The 26,562-nt window shown below is 37.6% G+C and overlaps 1 protein-coding gene across 1 annotated transcript; it reads right to left on the bottom strand.

Annotated features, from left to right (window-relative positions):
* Nucleotides 1-1,037: 1,037 nt before the first annotated feature.
* Nucleotides 1,038-26,021, bottom strand: duox (dual oxidase). Its single transcript, XM_055155871.1, has 27 exons — nucleotides 25,994-26,021; nucleotides 22,902-23,084; nucleotides 20,239-20,293; nucleotides 13,951-14,077; nucleotides 12,931-13,065; nucleotides 12,456-12,631; nucleotides 11,998-12,116; nucleotides 11,784-11,921; nucleotides 11,589-11,702; nucleotides 10,954-11,156; nucleotides 10,658-10,852; nucleotides 9,528-9,753; nucleotides 9,273-9,366; nucleotides 9,020-9,195; nucleotides 8,718-8,787; nucleotides 8,567-8,608; nucleotides 8,299-8,477; nucleotides 7,694-7,924; nucleotides 7,233-7,332; nucleotides 6,491-6,540; nucleotides 6,251-6,378; nucleotides 6,011-6,164; nucleotides 3,425-3,657; nucleotides 3,157-3,315; nucleotides 2,549-2,704; nucleotides 1,745-1,873; nucleotides 1,038-1,164 (listed from the first exon to the last, which is right to left on the bottom strand). The coding sequence occupies exons 1-27, from the start codon at nucleotides 26,019-26,021 to the stop codon at nucleotides 1,042-1,044; spliced, it is 3,723 nt and encodes a 1,240-aa protein (XP_055011846.1). The 3' UTR covers nucleotides 1,038-1,041.
* Nucleotides 26,022-26,562: the final 541 nt, after the last annotated feature.

Below are 26,562 nucleotides of genomic sequence, written 5' to 3'. Positions count from 1 at the left end.
CAAAGCGTAAACACAACCCAGGGTAATTTGTGCACTGCAGTTTTAGCTTGAATAGTTTATAAACTTAACAGATTTCTATTTACTTGGTGGTCTTCCTCTTTCGATCATCGATTTTTGGTAAACAGAAGTCCTCAGAGCGGTTCAGTGGGTCAAAGGTCACCAATAAGGTAGCAATTGCAACGTCATGGTCGTAATCATGATTTTTTTTTAAATGAAAAACTAACAAAATAAATAAGTTAAACATAAGTTAATATAATATAGATCATTATTTATAATATGAGTGGCATATATAATATTTTAGTCATATCTCCATATATGTTCAACATCCTGTCTAAGCATAGTCATAACTTAAACCATAGCATCACATTATAGATTCTGAAAACCACCAATAACAAAACAGCTAAGCAGGTGGATTGAAGACCTATATACTGCTAAATAAAATAACCTTTAATAAACGTGTTTTACTCATAAACTTTCTCTACATACAAAATATTGTTTTTATGACTATTGCATTTATGACTGCATATTGGTGGTAAAACTTTTTGTTCAGGGCTGTTATTGAAAGAAAAGCAGCCTCTGACATCATTAGTGATGGAGAGTCCTGTTCAAATGGCATCAGCAGGATTTCTGCTTCACGGTACTGTACATAAAACTCTGCCTTTAGGCTCAAGAACAGTGTTCGAACAGATTAAATGGGCTAAGAAGCACAAGCAGAGAGGTCATACATTAATTGGAGAGGTGAAATTTTATTGAAACTAAAGTACTACTCTGCATACACAATCAGGAACCAAAATACTAGGTAGATGAGTCATTAGAATAAATATGAAAATATCTAAATATTTTCGGTGTTAAAATTAACATTCATATTATACTGAAGACCAAAGGTGTTGAATTATGAATTTAATTTTAAGCAAGTACAATATACCAAAGACAGTGTCAAATAAATAGTGTATGATTTTAATAATGATGGTAATTAATAATGTATTAATTAATTATTAGCAAAAAAAATACATGTAATTGTGCTTGTATGGTGGTAATGAATTAAAAGTTCTCATAGTGATGTACAAAGTGGGCTTGGTCTCTTTTATTCATTTGCTGACAGGCTTTTTCCACGTTTTTGGTCAGTCCTGGAGGTCCACAGCTGAACACGCCGATCTTTGCCACCTACAGCAAAACCACAGTTCATTCACTAAGAGCAGTACAGAAGAATAGTTTTGGAAAAGTTAATGGGTTAGGATCAGGTTGTATAGTGAGATGTCTATCAATGAATGAAGCCAGTGGCCAGTGTCTCTTATTCATATTTTTGGTCAGAAATACCCAAATAGAAATTCCACAGTTGCTGAACCTCACACAATATAAAATATAATATACTGATTTTATAGGATTATATAGTGTCACCACCTTTTTTAGTTTTTGTGAAAATCCAGATTTGTTCATTTATGCTTAGTTGATGTGGTTGGATAATGGACCATATCTCTCAAAGATCTGTTTTTTAATTATTATTGAAAATACGATGTTATCAATTATAGAGATACTGGCACCTCTCCTCAATCAGCATCTCTGTTCATTTTAAAAACAACGGCAGCCGCATGATTGGTCTACTGTTTGTTAGCACAGTTAATTAGCACTAGCAGCAGTATTGTCCTGTATACTGTAAGTGTGTATGTGTGTGTGTGTGAGAGAAAGAGAGAGAGAGGGAGGAGTGCAGAGGGCTGAGGCTGATGAAGATGGATGAAGAGCTGACCTCAGGGTGAACTTCCTGCAGGGAGCTGAAGAAGGACACAAAAGGAGGTCGTCCAAAGTGGGTGACGGAGCGCAGGCCCGTGAACAGGCTGCGGTTCCACACCTTCTGAAAGTGCCGCTCACACACATACTGCCCCACATCACACACAAGGAGGTATTATTCATCAATAGACAACAGACAAGATTTGTATTTGTACACTGGATTATCCTTATGGACTGGGTCACATGCTAATTTGTAAGAGGTAACTATATTGGCATTTTTGATAGATGAAGTACACAATCCCCTTTCAAAAACTATGATTTTTAATAGGCTATGCAGTTACTTCAGTTAATATATTGAAATTAATAATTATTCAGTATCACCTTTTAAATTGGGAAATGCACACTGTAATCCAAAATAAAGAGAATGAATCAACTGTCATAACTGTGTTAGAAAAGTTTACTTTGAGTGGTTCCATCTTCATATACTCAATGTATCTTTATAATTCAACAGCGCTAGGATCAGACTCCTATTAACAGCTTTTATACTGGCACATATTTTCACAAATATTGTCCAAAGGTACAGACACAAGGTATTTATATTTATGAATTTATTTATAAATATGAGCATTATTTTATAGTTTGGTTTGATCAATATCCAATTCCTCTAGACTATTTGTAGTACTATTTATAGCTGAGGAAGGCTTTTCAGAAGGGCTGAGAAAAAAAATTACTGTATATACTATAATATATCTCCATTAATATTCACTGTAAATGTTATTTTACATGTATGCTTCAGCCTTGACTAAACACATTCTTTTCTCACCAGCATGGTTGTGCGAAGGTCAAACTTCTCTGCCACTTGAGTGATGTACGTGTGCACGGAGACCAGCTCCTGAGTGTCCAGCTCCTCCACCTCTCTTATGATGTCCGACACCCACTCAAACTGACGCTGAGTACGGGTCACCCAGATAAAGTACACCTGGGACAATGCATCAGGCTGAATTATTACCTAACAAAGTGAACTACATCAAATACTCATAATAAAGTCATAGCCTTATAAAGTGTAAACGTCTCTCCTCTAAATTCAAAATATATTACCTCCTTCGATTGGTTCTAGTAAAGTCTCTGTTTTCCTCCTCCTGGACTAACAGTACAGTCCTTGCATTATACATAATTTATTTGAAAATATCCTGAAATGCTTTATGCATTCTTACATCTTAGCAGATTCTACTATTCACAGATCTGACCTGTATGATGGCATCACCTGCTTGTCGCTATAGTGCAGAACATTACAGGGAGAGCAATAACATCTTCATGGGGACAAGAAGGTGGCAGACCCTCCATCAGAAACGGTATATGAACTTTAAATATAAACTTTGGTAACCCTCCCCATGTTTGTCCCTTAATATTCCCTCGTGTGGTCATCTGTACCTTTTTACACAGAAACTTGGACTTGATGGAGGACTTGAAAACAAGGTCTTTGAGGATTGAAGCAAATGGTGTGACTCCAATTCCTCCTCCGACCAGAACAGACACCTCAAAGTCCACCCACTCCTGATGGCCTTCACCAAACGGTCCATCCAGGTAAAGCTGAGAATTACATAAAACTTATGCATGAAAAAAAGTTTGAAAAAAGCCATTATATTTAATACTAATGCAATGATTACTTATTACTTTTACAGATGTAGATATCACACACCTTTGGATAGGCTCCAAATTCCAGCAGGCTCTCCTCGGTGTAGATCTCCCGAAGGCGACTGGTCCATGGCCCTACAGCGCGGATGTGCAGGCTCAGGGTTTCCTCGTGGGGGGCTGACGTCAGAGTGAAGGGGTGGTACTCATCTGTGCCCAGCATCAGGCAGGCCACACGGACCCACTGGCCCGAGCGGTACACAAAGCCCTGTGGCTTTTTGAACTCTAGATGTGTCACACCTGATGGAGGGGCGGCCAAAAAAAGAGTTTAGCTGTGACACTCACTACTAGTTGTGTAGTATTAATGGACCTGTTAAACTGTTAAAGGGCAGAACAAATACTTTAACAGGAACAAAGGTGCATTATGCAACTTTTTAGTTGGGGATCTGCTTATTTTTGTGGATGTGTCACTGCTCTGCTTGGAACTTTCCACAGTATGACATTAAACATAACATACTTTACATTTATTAAATTGCAGGTGATTGTATAACTCAAAAATACATAGAAAAGCAGGCATTCTGACAGTTGCCTCTCCACAGACTTGACCTGTGATTTAGTCTCCATGAAGACAGACAAAGTAATAACATCTCCATGAAGAAAAGCATTTGACAGATCCTCCAACAGAAAATGAAACACAATGCACCTTTAAGAGCAGTTGTTTAGTGACACAATACAGTAATACTGTGAGGAAAGATGACATTTTAAAGCACTACGTAACTTTTCTGGTGGACTTGACTCTATGGAGATATTTTGGCTTTACCTGTAATCCTCCAAAGTATGGGAGTACAAGTGTCTATTTTCCGTTTAGTCAGTTGTGTTTCTGCTCAAAATACAGTGAAAAACAAACTTTCTCTTTGAAAGTAGATATGTTTAATAGGGGTGTCAAATTATCGCGTTAATTGCGATTAATTAATTACAGTCATATTTAGCGCGTTATGTTTTTTAATCGCGTTAATCTCATTTTTAATCTCTAACTTTACTGTTTCTGTATGCGAGTTGCTTTATTATAAAATCTGTTTTTATGCGTTGCTGGGGCAACAACACACACACACAAAAACACATTTATACATTTTTTTATTTCGGTAATTCCACTCATTGCCGGAAACCCACACAAAACGCGCGCAGTAAGAGCGATGTAAACGTTATAGTAACGTTGGCGGCGTCAGGCACAATGGACAAGGTGGAAGAGCCAGTAGAACAGAGGCAGCAGTGCACAGGTAAAAACACATTCGTGTCTTGGAAATTATTCTCCCGACGTACAATATAAAAGAAAATAACAAATATAATATCGCCTACAACTTAAATGTCACTGGTGAAAACAACCTTCATAGACTCATGATGTCTGCACTACTGTCCTATAGTGACCTGCCACATGAGGGGACACGCACACAAACACACACAAACACACACAAACAAACACACACAAACACAAACACACACCTTCATCATCGTCATTAACCTGAGAACGCGCGGACCACGTTTCCTTCCGTAGACACTGCGCGGACACCGACGTGCTCCCGTGAGCCGCGTGTGGATCGTGTTTTCTCTCTACGCTGCGTAAACCGCGCTTCCTCCTGTGCGCCTCTAAACCAGAACTAACACCAAGACTAAAACCAGGACTAATCCAGTCCAGGACTAAACCAGGACTAAACCAGAACTAAACCAGAACTAAAACCAGAACTAAAACCAGGTCTAAACCAGAACTAAACCAGGTCTAAACCAGAACTAAAACCAGGTCTAAACCAGGACTAAACCAGAACTAAAACCAGGTCTAAACCAGACTAAACCAGGTCTAAACCAGGACTAAAACCAGACTAAACCAGAACTAAAACCAGAACTAAAACCAGGACTAAACCAGGTCTAAACCAGGACTAAACCAGAACTAAAACCAGGTCTAAACCAGGACTAAACCAGGACTAAACCAGAACTAACACCAGGACTAAAACCAGGATTAATCCATTCCAGGACTAAACTAAGACTAAAGTAGGACTAAAGCAGGTCTAAACCAGGACTAAAACAAGGACTAAAACCAGTGATCTCATATATAAAGCATTTCTCTATCAATAATATTTTTAATATGGTTAAGGAAAGACTGGACTTTTTATTGTCTTTAAGTAGACAAAAGTTATTATGTTCAGATTTCCTAGTCTTTGCTGCTTTACAGCAAACAGTTTCTTATTCATGGAGACTTGGGCTCAACAGACAATTTGGAGAGATTTGTTAAACAATAAATGACTTTATAAAGTCACTTTTTTTTGTTCTATATCAGTCTTTTGATCTGCCACAATAATGTAATAATGAATTTAAATGAAAATACCTCAAATTGAAGGCTTTTCTCAGCAATTTTTAGATGAGATTAAAATTAGAGATTAATTAGATTAATTAATTACAGATCATAATTAATTAATCTATCAATTTTTTTAATCGCATGACAGCACTAATGTTTAATGCCATATTGTGGAGCCTTGTAAGCAACACAGCAGCAGCATCGAGACAAAGTAAGCGACGAACCCTCCACCAAAAAAGTTACATAGGGCACACTTAACATTACAAAGATACCATAATATAAACCACAAGTTATGTTTGGTTTTACCTGAGGGCAGTAGCTCAGCTCTAATTACTGGAATCTCCACTTTCTTCCTGTTCAGACTGATGAGTTTGTCCAGCAAAAACAGCAGCGCAGGGGGGATCAGGAAGATGTGGAATCGTGGCTCTTGGAGCAAAGCAAAACTGCCATGAACCACTGTCTGTAACATGAAACGAAAACAACACAATTATAAATCCTTTTGAGGATTTGTAATAGAATATGTTTCGTAATAAACAGCAAACTTACCAGAATGTACACAATAACATAAAGATAATGCGTAATCCAAAATCCACGAAAACTGATGCGTCGAAAGTAGTGTGAGGCAAAGACATACATGATTGAAAATACAATGAGGAGTAGAATACCAGTTATTCCTTGAAAGAAACAACAGTAAGAGAAATTACAACATCATCCATCTATCCAAATATGAAAGTATTGTGGCAAAAGACCCGATAGACTAAGGGACCTGAAATGACTGCATTTTACCTGGAACTGTTTCAAAAAACCACCATGACCATTTGGGAGGAAGTTCTGACCTACAAGAAAAATGGTAATTAAAAAAAGAAAAAAGAACAGAAGAACAGAAAGGACGATTTGGGTGACATTACAATATAATTAAGCTACCAAAACTTTAACACATAAATTTGTTAAAATGGTTCTGTCACAATAACAAATTTTGAAGTGCGAAATATTGCTGAAGGCTGATAGGCAATAAATGTTAATATTGAAACAAATTTATGCCATAAGAACTACAATATTGTTAAAACATTTTGAGCTGCAATAAATAAATAGCAGAATTAAACGCTATAGTAGTTAGTTTGCATCTGTAATAAATCATAGAAGTTATTAATTCAACTTTTTAAGGCTTAAATCTTATGGTATATCCAAAAAATAACCACAAATTTGCAAATAAACTGTTATTTGCACTACTGGGAAATTTGTGGTTATTTTACACACGATAAATACTGACCCCCAAAAATGACTGTCCATCAATTATGTATTGAACGATAAGTCAATATAGTATTTATCATGACAGGACTGTTAGTAATATCTTGCATGAAATAATACAATATGGCCAATCCATACGTTTAGTTATTGATTTAGTATTGTTAGAATTTGCATATAATTTCTATTCTTATCTCTAATCCCTTAAAAGTAGCTAAAATTTGTTGTGTTTGACTATGACTTGTTTTGAATTTACTACAGTTATATCAATTTTTTAACATACCCATTGTTGTTGAAGACTCTTGGGAAAAGACAGGACAGGATGCTGAGATTACTGACGGAGAACACGTAGATATTGATAATATGTCCCAGAGTGTGGACAACTGTAAGAAAATATACAACATTACTGCCCCCCACTGTACAGACTGAAGCCTGCTTCACTGAATAGTTTTTACATTTTCATGTTTCAAGTTCTACCTTATATACTTCTGGACACCCTTACATTTGATTTTCACATTTAATACATGATAATGTGTATACAAATCAAGTAAAAGTAATTCTGTGGTGAAGAAGCTCATGAGGGTACAACAATATAATGTTAAATGTGCTTAGATTTCTACATTATATTAATATGTTATTATCTTATTCTATTTCCTTGTGGGAATTGTTGTGGTGAAATGTTGCTTTACAGTGTCCTTGGACTCTCACAGTGGTAACACAATTAATACTACTGTTATTACTGACCTGACAGGACAATAGCAGTCATTGCCATAAATCGGTGAAAATCAATAGCGGCGTCGAATGGGATGTAGCGGTTGAGGAAGGTTTCTCTGCACATGGTGATGAGGTTTCGGCACACGGTGAGAAGCATGTATGGAAACAGGAAGGAGATAGCAGCTGCCGAACCACGAGCCACAATGACCCCTACTGCAGACACTTCAGGCATTCCTGTAGCTTCAGCACGGATCCCATAGTCTATGTATCGTTAGATTATTGACAGGCAAATTAATATATGCAATTTTTGATTCCTGCAATGGAGGGGGGGGGTTATTGTTTTGGCATGTATGTTCTATAGTATGCAATAAACAATGCATGCAAGTTACACAGTGCACCTTTAAGTTTTTGTCATATTTATATAGTTTATTTATATTCCCAGATGCAAATAAAATAAAAATATATGTGTATATTTTAAATGTGATACTGAGACATAATTCAATGGTGTCATCTTTTCTGTATCTACATAACCAAACTGGACCACATAACCATTGAATTATTTGTCTTATATAAAAAAAAAAAAGAAACCTCAAAATGACTAATAAAAATAGTATTAACAAATAATTGCTACTCACAGTAACATCTCTCTATAGTCACCCCAGCTGTAATGCCGTACACAAACAGGAAGCAGACAATATGGCGTCTGTAGTTTTCAATGAAGCGTTTGAACTGCTGCACCTTCTGTTGGGCCGGGTTCTTTATGTACTGCTCACGCTTTGGTTTCACATAAACGTTTGGAGTTTTAACATGAAGCCTAAAATAAAAATAAATACATTTACAATTATGTGCTGTGTGTCTGTATACAAAGTGCCTATTAATAGATTCCCATGATTAACAACATACAGTTTTCTCCTTCGTAATTCTGATCCCTCTGACTTTGGACTGCTGAAAAACAAAAGGTATATGATTTTACCTTAAAGCCAAACATAATGAATGTGATTTGTGTTGCTACTGCTACTAATACTATTACTACTACTACTAATACATTACGTACCTATCGGCAGGGCAAATGAAGGACACTCTTTGGTCTCGGCTGAAGCGTTTTCTGCCTTGTTTCTCCATCCCTGCTCCAACGACAGACCCATAATCATTAGCATATTTCTACCACATTTTGGGTGAAAATAACATGGAGGAAAGAGAAGGAGGAACATAAAAGACAGGTGACTTTAACAGAAAAAGAGGCACGGGTGAATTCTCAAGAGAATGTGAGGGAATTAAGAGATGATCTTGATCACCACTTGTGACTTTAGTGTCTTAGCTAAAAGGATTTCCATTTAAAACAAACTTGGGTCAGACCTTTAACATTAATCTGGGCAAACTGCAGCTCCTTCTCATGGTCTTGTAGAAGGAAGTGGAAGTCCTGCCATGTGATTTTCTCCTTGTTTTCAAATCCTCCTGCCTGCATCAGAGCTTTAATGCCATCATCAGCCTGGGTCTTAGACAAAGCCCCATTAGAGATTTCAAAAAAGGATCTGAACATAAAAAAAAGCTGATGATCAAATTAAGCAGAGCTGAAGCATAAGGGATAAACTACGGTGACTAAACTAACCTTAGCATCCTGACAAACTCGTCCTTTGATAAGTAACCATTTCTATCAATGTCATTCATGGCAAACATTAGCTTGGATTTTTCCTCGGAGGAACCTGCCAAAAGTAAATGATTGCGTAAACTATAGTTAGTATATACCCAGTTTAAGATAGTGTTATGAAATATACTATAATATGTAATAGAAAAGCACTGTACATTTCATGACACTTGGGTATGATGTAAATATAAAATATATGCTTTTAGGTTTAATATTTACCTTTCATAAAAATAACAATGACATCAAGAAACTCCTGAAAAGAGAGGTAACCATTCCCATCTTTATCGGCTAATGTGAACATGGACTCCACAAACAGGGAGTCTGGTTTGAGGCCGAGGGCTTCTGCAAACTCTGAGGCGGTGAGCTCACACTGCAGCACCTCTTTGGCCTTTTGATGAGACACACCACTCATGTCTCCAGCCTCACTCCGGTCTATCTCCAAAACCTGCACACATACACAGTCATTGTTGTTGAGGTGGATTTACGGGTATCACTGATGTCAATGTGGTTAATGTACACCACACATGAAGTCACTGTGGAGGAAATCAATTCACTGTTCAAAACGTAGGTCAAGTTTAATCACAGTTTGACAACAAGCTCATAGAGTGACTGGGTTGGACAAGGCGATGGTGGGAGAAGTACTAAAATTTTTAGCTTATTTAAAAGTACAGATACAGGAGCAAAAAAGATACTGAAGTAAAAGTAGGCCATCACATACACATTTCTACTTAAGCAAAATGTACTTTGAGTAAAAAGTATTTCACATAGTATGAGGACAATTAGAGATTCAGTTTGATCTTGATAACTAATTGTGCTAATGTTTAATCAGCATAAGCGACCGAATTCATTTCTTAATTTTTTTCATGAATTTACATCACTATGCTCTCGGGACTCAAAACCATTAGGAAAGAGGATGTCAATATGAACTTGCTATAAAATAATCCTTCAAACAGTATCAAAAAGTATCCGCTTTAAAATTTTAAATACTTAAAATTTGTACTTAAGTACTATACTTTTGCATTTTGTTACAGGAACAAAATAAGCAAATAGTCTTGTCCACAATATCAATTTGAACTGGAAGAAAACATTGGAGGAAAACAAAAGAAAAGCGAAAAAGCAGAAAGATAGAGATAGAGAGAGTGATATTGGTGAAGTGGCATTACTAATGTCAGTGTGTGACTAAAGCCCACCACAGATGAGATCACCAAAAGGGACAACAATTAGTTTTTCTGGACAAGGATCAGATCTAAAAACCAAAAAACACGTTTGACGACACTTTGTGGTTGAACCTAAGCCTTGTACTGGCGCACCGACCAATGATGAGGTCAACCGTAAGAGGAAGAGTTTACCTTGGAGAAAGCCTGTCTTATGAATGTTTCCACTATTCGCTCCCGTTGCTCTTTGGTCAAAGCTTCTTTTAGCAGGTCTCTCTCTCTCATTTCTCTCATCATCACCTTCTGCCCAATGTCTGCGCCCTCAAGAGATTCTGGGCATAGATTGTTGACAAATGAGGAGCGCATATTCTCATCATCAAAAAATAGCACCTGCGTATCGAGAAAAAAGCAAGGTGTTATAAGTGGGACATGGGGAAGTGCTCTTAAATTAGACTGTGCTACTTTGGGAAAAAACAGCTATACAAGCTCACCAGATCATACTCCTTGGGCACTTTGAGAAGCAGGGCTTTCCGCTGACAGTCACTGGATAAAATGATATCTGGACAGTCCTGGTTTCCCACATACAGTGTCCGGAGAGTGGCTCCGGCCTTGTCAAAAACATGAACTCGACTCTTTTCGTCAAACTCCACACTGACGGGATGGAGATGTTTCTTATTGCCTTGCCACTCAAAAGCTTTAAAAACAACAGAACACATGTTCACATTCCTACAATTCAACAAAACATGTGAAAATAATACATCTTTAGTTTAAAATTATGTAGTTTGTTTTTCTCATTTTTGAACACTGTACTGGCAGTTGTGAACATCAGACATCCCTCACCGTTGACAAATGTTTATTTATTTCTATTTATACCCACCAATAATCATTTTGTCAATTTCAGCAAGTAAATCCATTTTGCTGTATGCTGTATTTCTTTACATTCCAGTACTTCACAAAACTCATCTGTTTTTATTCATATAATTGAATTGAATTAATACTGTATACATTTTATCTTGAAGATCAATACATGCCCAAATGTTTGTCGAGAATTATAAGATTACTGTCTCTCTGGCTCTAGTCCGTTAATAGACAAACTTGTGTAGATGTAGGCAAATGTAAAAAATACCTGGGATTCCAACTGTGGGCTCATCTGTCCTATTAACAGAAGTTCTTCCTCTCTGAAGCTTATTATATTTGTTTTTCTTCATTATTGCCACCAACCACGCAACAAGCAAACTAACTGTAAAGGAATTCAAGAGTTAATATTTTCACACACAAACAAATTACAGTATGATTAGATTGATATTAGAATAATGCCTACCAAAAGGAAAGAGAATAAGCACAATGATAAATATTATAAACCCTGCTTTGCCTCCATCAAAGTAATTAAGTTTGGTAGCATTAGTGCAGGGCTGGAGTGCTGAATCAGTTAGCTGTGTAGGCTGAGGACAAGGGTCACCTGAGGACAACACATATTTGAAAGGTAGTGTGTTATTGATACAGAAAATCCTTTCAGTTCAATTCGTTATTTGTACCATTTGTCCAGAAAAACACATTTTCTTGTATATCTGTGGAGCCAGCGCTTGTGACTGCAATAATGACATCATGAAATGTTGTGTTGCGGATGATCTGAATCTCTTCATCTGTAAACAAACTGGAAAAAACAAATATTCTGTAATTATAGAATGATGACAGTGGAATAAATATAATCCATTACATCCATTATTATTACAACCAGAAGGAAATAATAAAACCAGGACAGAAGCAAATTTGCGCAGGAGATAAACCAGTTCTAAAGATAAAAATCAAAACTAAAACTTAATCCTGAATAAACTTAATTAAACTTACTTATGACTAAACTTGGAGCATCAACAAAACACCAAGTAAGCCATGATCTACTGTTTGTCAAATCACTTTTCTTCAAACCATCAGAAAATATTTAAGAATAAAAATGGAAGCCCAAATCCTATTCAAATACAGTATTTGGTTTTACCCATTTTGTTTATTTTCAAACCAGAAGCGGTCTCCATTTCGGATTCGTTCAAACTGGTCGAGAATTATGGCAGAGAAAACTGGACCAGGACCGTTTACAGACTCCAGCAACCCTCCAACAAAAAGCTCGAGTTTTGAAATATCTTCATTATAAAGCTCAGCAATGTCTTTTAGTAACTGTGGAATAAACACAAAACACGTTAGATACATACACAGTTAAATACAACTTCTTTTTTTTCAATTATCTTGATTCAAAGTAAACCTAGACTTAATTTGGACTAAACATGGTTGACATTAGGAGTAAAAAATCCAGACTAAATTGTAGACAAAACTGGGCATATACCAGGTTGAAACTATGAAATTCTATATTTAAAGCAGAACTGAAGCATATCAAATTGATCATTATAAATTCTACTACAAACAGTGACTGGCATATAGAGTTTATACAAAATATTATATATTAAAACAATATTTACCTGTGGGTTGGTGCGGTTGAGCTCTGGATTTATATCTTCAATGGTTTTTAAATGTGGCAGATCAAAAGCCTTTCTGACCTCTGTGTAAGTGGGCAAATCCAAGATAGGCCAACAATCAAAAGTAGAGTTCCTTAGCTATTGCATAGACCCTGTTTATATAAAGTCATGTTGCGAGCTACATTCCTCTGAGGTCTAAGAAAATATGCCAAAAAATAAAAGTTGTTGTTTTTTTTTTTGAGATCGATAGTTGTCGAGTTGTTTGTTTGGTGTTTGAATTCGTCATTTTTTTTTAAAGTGGTTAACGAAGCTGCTGTTAGGCAATTTTGGCAGTGCATTCACTAACTAATGGAGTACCCTCTCTCAGAAACCGTAAAGATATAGACAAAATATGAAGAATACTTAAAGAACACGGAAATAGAAATTTAGTGCGTGCAAATTCTAGTTATTATAACATCTTTAAAGATTGATTATGGAGAATAGAGTCTAAAGAAACTAAATCGCATAAAACACATAATTAACAAAAGTTCATTTTCATGCGGTTTTCACACCTGGGTTTCCGATGGCATGTAAATCTTTTTCACTAGGGCACGTGGAACTGGTAAAATTGGGGAAGTCAAAGGAAAAGATTTAAAAGATCAGAAGTTAGTTATCAGTTCGTAAAAAAGTAATGGACACTACTGACATTACACACCAATATAATTTGCTGTCATTGTGCCAACATGAGGTCATGAATGTTAGCGATCTTCTAAATTGTTACCAGCTAATTCGCAAGTGGATGCCATTTGGGGAAACAATACTGTATGTGAGCACACTACCAAAACTTATATATCTTGCCTTCCAGCCAGCTTTTTTTTTTTTTGGGCACATGCGGCTCAAGCAGAGCAGCAGGTGTGATACTCCACTTGGAGGAGGACACACCAAATTGCTTTTTCCGGGCCATCTGAAGGGCCTCTGTTACCTCAGCAAAAGTTATAGAGGGCACATTTAAGAAAATAATAATATGACGACTGGCAACCACACCCCCTTAAAGTACCGGCTGGTCTGCTCAATGAGATCTTCAACTATAATATTGTCTTCTCTCTCTGAAATCTGTGAAGCCATGCCCATAATTAGCTCATCAACCCTTCCCTTTTGGCATGTCTTCATGCTTTAAGTACCTTCCGTGCCATAAAAAATACACATTTGTGTTAGAGTAAAGCTGTTTATATATAAGGCTGACGCCTCCCTACTACTCAAATATAAGGTTCCTTACTAAAGTCATGACCGAACTTGTCAGCCAATGCCAAGCATATGTGTTTCCTGTTGTTTTAAAAATTCAGTAATAAATTAGAGTAGTTTTGTGAATAACAACAACAGGTGCCAGTGAAGTTACAACACATCTTATGGGGTATAAGGTGGTAAAATGTGTAGAAAAGCTGCAGCAGAGCAGACAGGCACAAGCAGGAGGGGTCATGTACAACTCCCCCAAAGTACAAAAGGCAGTGTCTGAATACAGGCTCTAAATCCTAAACTTAGACTCTCTATTGGTGATGGTGAGAAGTTTTTTTTCACACAGGGGATTGTAAAAGGAGGTTTAAAAAGCCAGGCCTCAATAGCCATCCACAGCATTGTCCCCTCTATGAGCATATAAGCTGCCCTGGAGGCCTACATTTGGTGAGGAACTACAAAGTTCAAAGGCATAGCAAGACTAAAGGATGTCAGGGGCGGTAGATCGCATGTTCTCAATTCCTCATGGCAAGTATGGTTAGGAAACACCAGGCCGGTTTGACTATGGCCCCAGCTAGTACAATTACTTTTTTTTATTTTTGGAAATTCTGGGTGGATGATACCAACATTATCGAAATGAACTAATGCATAGCTGTAGGCTAATGAACAACTCGGGCACAAGGAGGTTTTTACCTTTTATAACTGGGAGATTCTATTTTTTTTGGTATTAAAAATTATTAGGGTATTATTCGAATATGGGTCAGCTGTTGGACAAAGGGCCCCTTCTCCTTTCGATAAAACCATTTCATGGAACTGAGTAGGCGGAGATAGTATCTTGGTATTGGATTTTACAATCACAATTATTTCAGGTTCTATTTATCCATTTAGTTTTTTGCAATAAAAATTATCATTATAAGGAGACCAAAAGCGCAACTATTATGTAACACAATATATCATTAAGCGATTAGGCCTGAAGTATTAGAGGTGGCAGCATAGGCTTTTTAAGTTCAGAAAGGAGGTGGCTATTAAGAGGACCCTTTAATAATCTAGCACTATGGAGCTGAATACCTTCTATAGTTTTGGGCATTTTTTCAGCCTGTAGTCCTTGGTAGCATGGCTTCTCTAGGTTATATAATGGGTTAAATTTAGTTATGATCCTCATACATAAGAAGCTACTATAATTTTATGAGGTAAAAACACTTCAGATGTTGTGGCAATTAGTAAACAAAACATGAAGTAAACCTGCTCTCAACAAGTATTTTTGATTCAAAAATTGCTGTGGGTGAATTTGTAAGTAAATTTTAATTACATAATGCTTTGGTGGGTTTTACTATAAATATCTATAATCGATAGGTCATACTGACATATCATGCTAATAATATATCTGACCATCAAAATTATCTTTGCAGAGGCTTATATCAACCAATTCCTTCTTGATTGCTCTGGAGTCTAACATAGATCAGTTATTATTATTCACAATTTGAGAAGAGTTTGCTTTTTCTGAACTCATCAACTAACAAGGACTCTGAAGATCTTTTGCTGACAAAGCACTATTCGTAGTTAATAACTCAGCTCGTACTATTGACAGCGCATTTACTCACATAATTTTACGGTTTACAACATGCCTGACTCGGTGGTTTCACTGGGCCGAGTGTCTAAGTTACCCTCCAAGATATTTCGTACTTCTGCAATTTTGACAGGCTAAGGTCTATCCAGTTTGGTACGTTGCTCTAATACATGAAGAGGAATATCATGAAATGTTGGAGAGGTGGTGATAACTAAAATTGATTTATTGGGCAGGTTAGTCCAATGTCAGGGTTTGTTTGGCACTGTTTAGAGTGGTGTTTCCACCATTATCTAGCGCCATACCAACTGGCACCCTTTTATCTATCTTCATATCATTTGACCGACCTGTGGTGTCTATCTGGATAAGAAGCAGGTATAGAAGCCTGTCATGGCCTGTGGTGCGATAACACACTGAGCAACCCTTGTGGCCTTGTTCCTCGTCCGGTTAAACTTAGTCCAGACTTAAAGTCAGTCGAAAACAAAACAAACTATGCCACGTGTAATGCGAAAGACTACACACTCATCATTTAGTGGGTCATACTAGTTTTGCCAATGAAGTTCTGGTAATTCAGTGAGTAGGCAGAAAATAAGCGGTAGAATGGTAACATTCTTGTCAAGTGAAATAGTACAAGTTGGTGGTATAATTGCTATCGCCAAAGCACTTCTTGATGCTAAAGAATGTAAGGTGCTTATGCCATATAAGCTTTTTGCTCATGTTGATTGTACAATTCACAATTGTTAAATAATGAAAACCTACATATGAAGTTTGCAAAATGAAAAGAGCATGGTAAATTTATACAGTTACTGCTCAAGCCAATTTGAGCCGTAAGTGACAAATTAATAGAATCCCAAATACGTTCCACACAGGAGGAATAAAGTGTCCACCCAACCTAGCACATTATAGAAAGAGAGGCCAGAATTACTGTTTTCCTTGGAAGTCACCAGCAACGGGGCTTAAACCCAGGCTTTGCCTCGAGTACCTTGTTTGACTTGCATCAAACTCCAGATTTCAGTGAACATTTTAGTTTGGTTTGTTTTGCCGCTAAGTTCTCTCCACACTGGCATAACTGGGAGACCTAGTGCATTACTAACCAACTGGGCATAGTAGTATTTAGTTTTTGTAAAGTTGACTATCTGGGGCTTCAAGTAATTCCAATGGACGTTTTATTGCGACAAACAAACTCAACACATTAAATTTTTAATAGGCTGTTCTACAATTTTGTAGGGCATTTTTTATTCGAGTTATGTGTATTGCAATTACGTCAGACCTGTGACACATTATTTGAGGGGAAGGACGGTGGGCATAAATTTACAAATGGATGGACATGTTACTACTTAAAAGGACGGGAAAAACAGGCACAACCCACTAACACCAGAATGAAAAATACCTTTGCATTTTCTGTATATTTTTGCTACATGTTATATTCACTGGAGAATTATTCCGTTAATTACATTATGGATTACCATTGTCCTATAATTGAAACTACAATTTTATTTAGAATTTAAACATAATAAAATAGTTTATGGGCTAATAAAATTTGCACTTGGAAAGATAAGATTAACAACTCAAATGATAGTTCATTTAGGGAATTAACAACGGGATTATTTGTACTTCTGAGTCGGGATGATGAATGCCCTAGACTAAACTAGCAATTTACTATATTTAAAATAGTTATATATCATCATCTGTGTTTTTCATCTTTTTATCATGGTTTGTAAAATATAAAAAACCGATTTATAAGCACAGACAAAGTGGCTATGTTACTTGCCTTTTCATTTAAATCATTATTTTACACTTTTCTTATACATGTCATCTGATGTGTGTTAACAGTTTTCTATCACTCGGTACGGTCTGGTAGATTGGGACATTATTTCAACGGAGTTTAACGTTACTGCTGGCTAGGTCTGGTCTGCCTAAATAACAAGGCATGACACTTGTGCGCTCAACCTTCACTAAAACCCGGGAAGCCCTTCAATTTGTGACCACATCATCAGGTCCCGTTGGACCGATCCCTCATTACCAAATTCGACACCCGACCATGGCACCCTTTGGTTGCCTCCACCTCATAAAATCTAGTGTTTGGAATAGGTGAACGGAGGGTAAGCATCCTCTTTGGTACACCGCGTTCCACAGCTAGCAACATTAGGAGCAGGTCTTTAGTACAAATACGCACATGGGATAGTTCGTGATACGGACCACGTGAAGACCTGCGATTACGAGACCAAGAGTGCTTTTCAAAATACGTCACTTCTTTTCCTTCTACCTGAAATGTGGCCACAACGTCTTCCCTGCATTTTGAAAGAGTCTCTCGTCTGACCACTCTGGTGTTCCCTCGGAATTCCCCGTCCCAGATAAAAAAGTATTGAGGCTTTGTAGAGGCGTTAGCACATTTATAATTGTTGGTAGGCCACTGAAACCATATAATGGCTGTGGGCGCCACTCACTGCGGCCCAGTGAGGGAGAACACCCATGTTCCAATGAAAAGGGCTTTCAGACCAATAACAATGGGCTGCCGGTGGGCTCCCCAGGGTATGGGGCGGCAGGTTTGTCATGGCCTAAATTACCCAATGGAATTGTCTTTTGCGGCCTCTCTGGTGAACCTTCTTGGTCATGCAAAATGGAATGCATGACATGCTAAATCAATATGAGGCTATGCATACATCAATCAAGTTGTTGCAGTAACTAAAGTGACTGGTAATTAATCCCAATGTTTTTTCCCTCTTAGTTATATAATCATCAGTATATGTGTTCACTTAGTTGCGCTTTTTTTTATTAAAAATTTTCTTCATTTTTATGATTTGTAATAAAAATACAATAATTAGAAATTCAGTGGTGTTCTTTCAAAATTTGGAATTCCCCTATGAACATACAATTACTCGATCTTGTAATTATGAGAATATTATTAGACATTGTCAAGCATTTTTAACGAAAGTCGACACGTAAAATTTATAATAAATTATCAATTAGAAATATTTGTATATTTTACTCTAACACTCTGTACACATGCTTTATGACAGAGATTGGCAGTAGACATTAAAAGGACTCAACGATTCAAAGATTTTATATTGTCATCTGTTGTTAACTACTAAAAAATTAATCATTATTAATGCATAAAGGGAATTATGTATTTTTGTTGTATAATTGGTGCCATAAATGAACAACACTGCACTATGTAACTATGGTTTTTGGATGATTGGAGTGTGGGCAATACCAAGGGATACAATTCACCTTTATCTTAGTGATTCCATACAGCTCATGTATGTCCATTTGCTATTTACAACAACACTGTTTGAATGCTTGTTCCCTGATATTCTGGGATGCATTAGTTAGGGCCTGGAAGTATGACATTAAACACTTTAGTGGACTTCTATAAAGCCTGTTACCTCTTGGTCTTAACTCATTAAAGTCACATCTGTTGGGAAGTGTCTGCAGACCGTAGCATTTTACCAGCCGAATTGGTACAATATAGTGGGACTTCCACACACAAATACATAACAAACATGCCACTTTCTGCTGTTGACTCTTTCTCTTTGAGACTCCTCTAAATCGCCTGTTCTCTTTCCTCTCCCTTACATTGGCTAGATCCACAATCTTTAACAATCTGACCAGGCTTATCCCTAACTTGGTCTGGTTTATGTGGCCTGCCAATGACTAGTAGTAAACGCAAGTTTTCAACAGCAACAGAAGCAAGCGTTAACATCCAGTACAGACTCCCTAGTGAAACAGCATCTCTCTCCAGAACAAAATAATAACATATTCACTAGAGGAAAACAGGCAAAGACAATTTGAAAGGCGAGAACGCCATCCCGACAGATGTCTCAACTTCAGCACACACAAAGCCTTCCAGAAGTTTACACAGTGCACCTCTTAAGCATGATAGCATATGCTATTGGACTCTACATAATTTTTCAATATGTGCATGACCTAGTCTAATGAACAACAAAACACATATTAATAATTCTCCTGTTATTGAAACCAACATATCAACACTAGGTTCAACACAATGGCGACATTTAGTAAAAGAACATTGCGCACAGTGCTGGTAAACAATAAGGAAATCCCTCACAACGAGGTCATTACTGGCTCAGGCCTTGAAACTGGAAAGCCAATCATATCTGGACCAAAATGATCCAAAAACCATAGGTTTAGTAATAGGAAACTGTGGCGTGGACTTTAGCAAAAATACTGCCATTGAGAGGTGACAATGAATGATATGATTCAACATCATCAATTGGTGATTATATTCTAATGGTGGTCAGAGTTCGCTGTTTCTCATTGACTAAAAAAACCAATCATTTTTTACGGGTGTACATTTAGGAAGCGGGAAATTCCATACTCTCCGCTGGTGTCATACTGTGTCACATGCCTTTTGACTCATGCATCTCACTCAACAACTAGCCTGATTTCATAATTCTGGATAATTGATTGAATAACTTTTTCAGATATATCTTGCACCATCAACATATATTGTTTGCATCCCACCACATTCAATCAGTGTATCTCTTATTCACAGGTCATGAATATACAACTATTACCTGGTCAATGTGAGTGGGTTAGGTGCCACAAACTGGGCACCTTCACCAAGAATTCCTTGGTAACACAACATATTATGTTATTCCTAAGCACATGTAAGGTTTTCAAGGAATGGCAGCCCTTGTCACAAACTTGACTAAAACTGAACATTAGCTGGGTGTTCATCCTATGATATTTACCACTGTTCATACTCTATAAAATATATATCAAACTTTGAAGCTATCATGTATCTACATATAATGTGCAATTTTGTACCCGGTTTTATGTTTTTCTTCTTCTTCGAAGAATAATAGCATGAAATTACTATTACTTAAAGGAGCAACCAATTTCAGAATTAATTCACACAACAAACAATAGTAAATCATTAATCATTATCAACTCCAAAATAGTGTAACATAAATGACATACTTAACTAACATAGCCACATATAATGTATTTGATAAACATATAAATATTAAAACTGTGATCTTATTTCCTGAACCCGACATACTTTCTAATAATTAATCCTACTATGGGTATTGATTTAATAGTAATTTCAAAAGGCATTTCTTACATTCAAAAATGTCCCACTAACTAAGGTTACTAAGAGGATCCTTAAAAGAATCACTTTATCATCTGGAAATTAAGGGCTATTCTTCTCACAAAAGTGTTTAGGATTTCGTTCTCACATGCATGGTAGGTGGGGATTGATCGCCAAAGTGATCCTCAGATCTGGGAGGGCCTCCTGTGCATGGGGAACCATGGACAGACAGGTCCACCTGAGAATGCTCTTACTAGGCTGCGCTGCGCAACTTTTGGGTGGCGAGTCGCACCTACTTATTTCCTGGAGATTTATGCTTTACCCTGAATGTTTCATGGTATGACATTAAACATATGCCAGCCTAACATTCTATTTTCAGTCATCTTTCTTAAACGACAGCTCGTTCCTTTCTACAGATTTCCAAGCATTTTCAGCAGCGAAAAATCCGGCTCTTGCAGTAATCCCTGACGCTCCTGGATCCTCACTTTGATCCTCTGTCCCCCCAACAACAATTTTCTATTAACATTTTTTGGAGAGAAAGATTGAGTCATATGTTTGAATAGATTTATGCAGCTTGCAGGCTTATGTGAAATTTTAATGATTAGATCTAGATCAAATAGTTTTAATAGTTTGGCATTGATGAATCTTTATCTGTTTTGTAGCAAAAACATAAAATAAAATGTATTTGGCTACTATTAAAATGGCAAAAGTAAATTTGCTTTTGACCATTTTTAGAAATTATTTAAACAAAAGCCTTTATATTGCAGGGCGCAGTGCAGAGACCACTGATTGAATGTTGAGGATGTGTATCACACTTGGACTTTCTCCAACAGCTCTACAAAGACAATAGTAACCAGCACAGGAGTCAAAGGATTGCTCTTGTCTCCAGTATTTTTACACAAAATGTTCTAACAGTACATTCATATGTAAGAAGTTTACAGCTAAGGGTGTAATATTACTAATGAGAAAACTGTCCAGAGAAATGTGATGAATGTTTTCCACAAACTTGCAAACATTGTGATTTTGGCAAGGAGAGAGACCAAAAGTCATTCTTTTCATTGTAGTCAGGTCTCTTGTAATAGCTCACTAATAAAAGCCATCAGCCATGGACGGCCCCCATAATGAATAACTAAAATACATATGGCTATCATAAAAATAAACAAAGAGAAAATGAATGCCAATGATGTGACGGTCTATTTCGGACTTCCATTTGGCAGAGGGCTGATTGAGCATCGTGAGACAAAGACGCCTCACACGGCAGAGGTGCAGTGCTCCTGGCAGTTAGTGCACTGGAGGTTTTACTGGTTTAAAAATAACTGGAGTGAGCGAGCGCAGGGCAGACACAAAAGGAGCTGCTGTTCTGAGTGAGACCACTCTGCCTGGACCATTACAGTCATGTCTCACTGCGGCTGTTAGCGCCCGGCCCAAGTCTGTCCCAGAGAGCCTGCTGCGTCAGGGCTCCCCAGCAGAGCTGTAGCTACACTAACACTCTGAGTTCTGTGTACAAAACCACCACAGTCACCTTCAGTAAATGATGGGTATTTTTTAACTACATTTATTTATTACGTCTATTTAACTATATGCTTTCTGAACTAATCCATATTTACATTAGGAGTCAATTTTTAACTGTCTGAATAAACCTGTCTAAGACTGCACCTTTACTCAGAATAAGAAGATACTCTGCTCATTGTCTGTTTAATTTCAGTTTTAGTAGAGGATTCTTTTGTATTTGTAGCAAGGCAAAGGTAGCAATTAGGTTTTCTAGACATGCATGTCTGTTAATCCCTTCACATTCTTCACTCTGTTTGAGCTGTCTCAGCAAAGTGCAGCTTTTGTTTAGCCTGCTATATACAGGTATTATTGAAACAAATTTTATCTGCATTGTATGAAAATATGCCTTCATCTATATGGAGACTGTGTGAACCAAAGGCACATGAACAACAGCAGCACTATATGGTGGTATGGATCCAGGGCCTATAGACGATGACAGATGAGATATGATGCAAAAAGCTATAATAGTCTAAATGGTATCAGACTAGCACTGTTTTTATCACCATTATTATTTGTATCATGATTATTAACCTTAAAGTCTTGCATTATTTCTTCCTGTCATATTCAAATCGAAATAGTAAGGTTGTCTGTTGCTAAAATGGCGGTAATTACCAAAAAACAAGGAAAGCACGGTTTGATTTCGTGTGGAGGGTAGCCCCGATGGCCCCTGGCTGAGCAGTCGGCTGAGGGCCCGTGGATTGGGCAGCTGCGGCTCTTGGATTGGCTGATACACCCCGTCCCAGAAGCGCGCAGGCAGGAGGCGCACGAGGTGAGATCCTGCAGGAGGAAAAACGTGAAGGGTCGACAGGTGAGTAGGGGAGCCGAGTGGTTACTTACACTGTAATGCTGCTGTTAATATTGCTACTTTTAGGGATGACTGCACAACTAGTCACATAGAATTTTAATGATTTTCTCCAGCTCTCACAAAATGGAGGGCGAGGTCCACTATATGAAGCCTGTTTTTAGACTGAGGAAAATTGGACAGTGATCCACATTTAGGTTTCCAATGTGATCCGTCAGTGACACACAATTTTCTTTTCAAAGAATTCCCCAAAATGTAATTAATCAACCTCAACTTTGGCTGGTTTCTCTGGCTCATGTGCCTTTATGGCAGTAACAGGGTCAATAATAGCCCTGGAGAGTAGAAATAAAAAGCCTGTGTGTCAGATCAATCACACAGGGAAAAATCCACAGATCCATATCATTTGCATTTATACAAGTAGCGTATGCAGAAGATTTCATTATTGTATGGGCTTTGAGATTTGCCACTTTGGAACACATTTCTGTACAGTTTCAAGTCTCTAAAATAAAACTGTTATGGGCAGGAAAATAGTTAAAACACACATGCAAACTTGTACTTAAGGTGCACTATCTAACTTTTTGTTTGGGGGCTGTTAACTGCTTGCTTCTATGCATATATCATTGCTCTGTCTGGAATGTTACATAATATGACAATAAACAGCTCTACCTTACATTTATTCAATTACAGGTGGTTTTATAGCTCAAAAATACAAAAAAAAAACCACAAAAAAAAAAAACCAACATTCTGACTGTGAGCGGGGCTGCCTCACAGATCTGACCTGTAATTTTGGTCTGGTTTGTTCGCCATGAAGATAGAAAGGTTTAATACCATACTGTGAAACATTCCAGACAAAGCAATAACGTCTCCATGGAGAAAATCATTAGACGGATCCTCCACGGGAAAAGTTACACAATGCACCTTTAAGCTATAGTTGTTTGTCCATGCTCCCCTCAAAAGAATGCATTACCCTTTACCTTTTAGTAACTTGTAAACTGCCAGTGCTCTTTGTACACACATGCAGCACAGCATAGAGCTAATCTAATTAAATGCTGTTCCACACTAACAGGATTGACGAACATTACACACATCTGTTGCTACATCACATTGCAGGTTGATTGGCAATTGGTGAAATGCAGAGGAGCAGTGAGAAGGCAGAGCCCCTGCAGGACACAAGCGAATCTGACGTGTACACATGGACACGGCCAACGGACAATGTGTGAGGCATGGCCCAGTTTTACAAAGCAGCCTTCACACTTCAGACTTTTGCAAAACTACTAGAACTGTAGTCCTTTAGTCGAGTAATCAGTGTCTTAGTTGAGGATTGATATGGGACAGCAGAAAATAAGTTAGTGAGAAGAGGGAAAAGTGTGAGAAGAGAGAAGTTAGTTGAAGATTTCCTATACTCAGACTTCTGCATGGCTACACTCTACACACAGAAAACTATACCATTTCTGCAATAGAGAAAATCAACATCTCTAAGGAAACAGTGGGTCCTCTGCCAGAAAAGTTGCACAGTGCACCTTTTAATATATTTAGGCAATTACCCCATTAATATTGTATTCATCATAAGATATACAACTAGGCACTGTAGTACTGTACAGCATATTCTTATTTGCTGAGGAGCAAATGTCAATTGTTTGCAGGGTCATGTTTTACATTAGCTCTTCAAATGCTATTCCCCAACTAGAATTAAAAATTTCAGATGCCTGTGGAAAGATTTTGAGTGAAGATATTGTCATGACGACACTGTACCAAAGCAGAATGTGAGAATTTGGGGTGGATTTTCTGTCATTCTAATTGCAGGTTTAGCGCTATCTCACATCTGGGCTAACCATAATACACTCTATATTTGCCTGTAGTCATTTTGTTGTCACTGGATTTCAGGGCTTTGAATCAAAACCTGTGTAAGCTCAAGTTCTTCTTCCCTCTGCCGCTAAAACCCAACCAGGAAACTGTGGTCTGTCTAACTCCCAGTGTATGTGGTGGCTTCATACAGAGACTGTTTGTGCGAGGCTGCATTCCCTTACATAAACCAGAATGTGATTTTGAATATGGTTTTGTGTACAACAATGAGGCAGTGATAGTAAAAACAAGCTAAAACCTCACAAAATCAACACTTATAAACGCTAACATGTCCCTCTTCCAGGCATCTCCCATACATACAGTCCCAGTGTGACATGAACACTAGTTGAACTATTGTTGCCTGCAAAAACCAGATTTTATGTTATTTGTACTCAATCACAACTGTTTAGACGGGACAACTGCTCTAGATCTCATTAACTGCAGCTTCACACGACATACTAGAGCAATGCTTGTTTTCTTCAATAATATTTAACATTTGTGAGATGTAGGCGAATGTAGCAAGAGGAACATATTAATGTAAGTCTGTTGCCCTGTGCTCCGTGCTTTAATGGGCCCAAAAATATTCCTGCAATTTCATTTACTGTTTACACCATGTTCCACAGTTAAAACAGTGTGAAACCAATTCAGCTCTGTGAGCGTTAAGACAGCTTATATACACTTACTGCCAGTAGTCGTCAGCTATAACCCAATGAATGACAGCATTTACACAAAACAGCAATTAAATGTAGATAGATGCATGTCTGGGAAGAACCATTTAGAAATGAAAAGTCCATTGTTTACATTGGCCCAAGCATAGAGAAAACTGTATTGTCCAGGCTGTCAGATTTTTACAATTGTGTTGTGTCATTATTATTTTCTACTCACTGTCTTATGATGAAGTATTGGAGCAATTGTATTCATTAAAATGCCATCATCTGCAGCACATTTTATAAGTAATTATCACAAGGATAACAAACAAAAAATTTAAATATTGTAACTGCATCATCTTGGTTTTCTTGTTTATGTTTTCACATAGACTTACCCAATAAAATCATCATTGGACAGTCCATATTTCCCATGTGTTCTGTGTGTGTCGTAATAGTTTGATTTTTGTCCAATTGGACCTTTCCCAAACCACCGTTTTGGTAAACTAACAGGGCCAGGGGAGCATCGTTACATTGTGCACATTTGTGTTGTTCATTATTCCTTTTGTTTGTGAAAAATAATTTGGTAAGCTGTTCTGCTACATGGGGCTTCTCCCTCGAGTAATACAATGTGTGCCTGTGTCCATTATGCCCACCTCCTCTGTCTGGGTGGTCCGGCCAAGTGTGTCGCAAATGAACTGTCCCGCATTGGTTCAGCCCACACTGGACTCTTGTATGGGACGCTTTTCTTTCAAACTCCATGCATTTTCTCTCCAGCAAAATGACAAACCTGACAATGCCACCATTTTTCTGTTTTAATGAGCTCACAAACATCCTGAAGTGAATTGCCGTACTGTTTTGGGGGGATCTAGTCAGCACTTTTCGAACATCACTCCCAAAGCCTAAACTGTAGCCCACATGGAGTTACTGTAGAGAGTGGAGACAAAAGCAGACATGATGCAATGCA

The sequence above is a fragment of the Boleophthalmus pectinirostris genome, unplaced genomic scaffold (genome assembly GCF_026225935.1).
Source record: "Boleophthalmus pectinirostris isolate CB_2022bp ecotype Guang Dong unplaced genomic scaffold, ASM2622593v1 HiC_scaffold_2, whole genome shotgun sequence".
In the NCBI taxonomy this organism is placed as follows: domain Eukaryota; kingdom Metazoa; phylum Chordata; class Actinopteri; order Gobiiformes; family Gobiidae; genus Boleophthalmus; species Boleophthalmus pectinirostris.
This window is presented reverse-complemented; position numbering and strand designations above follow the sequence as displayed.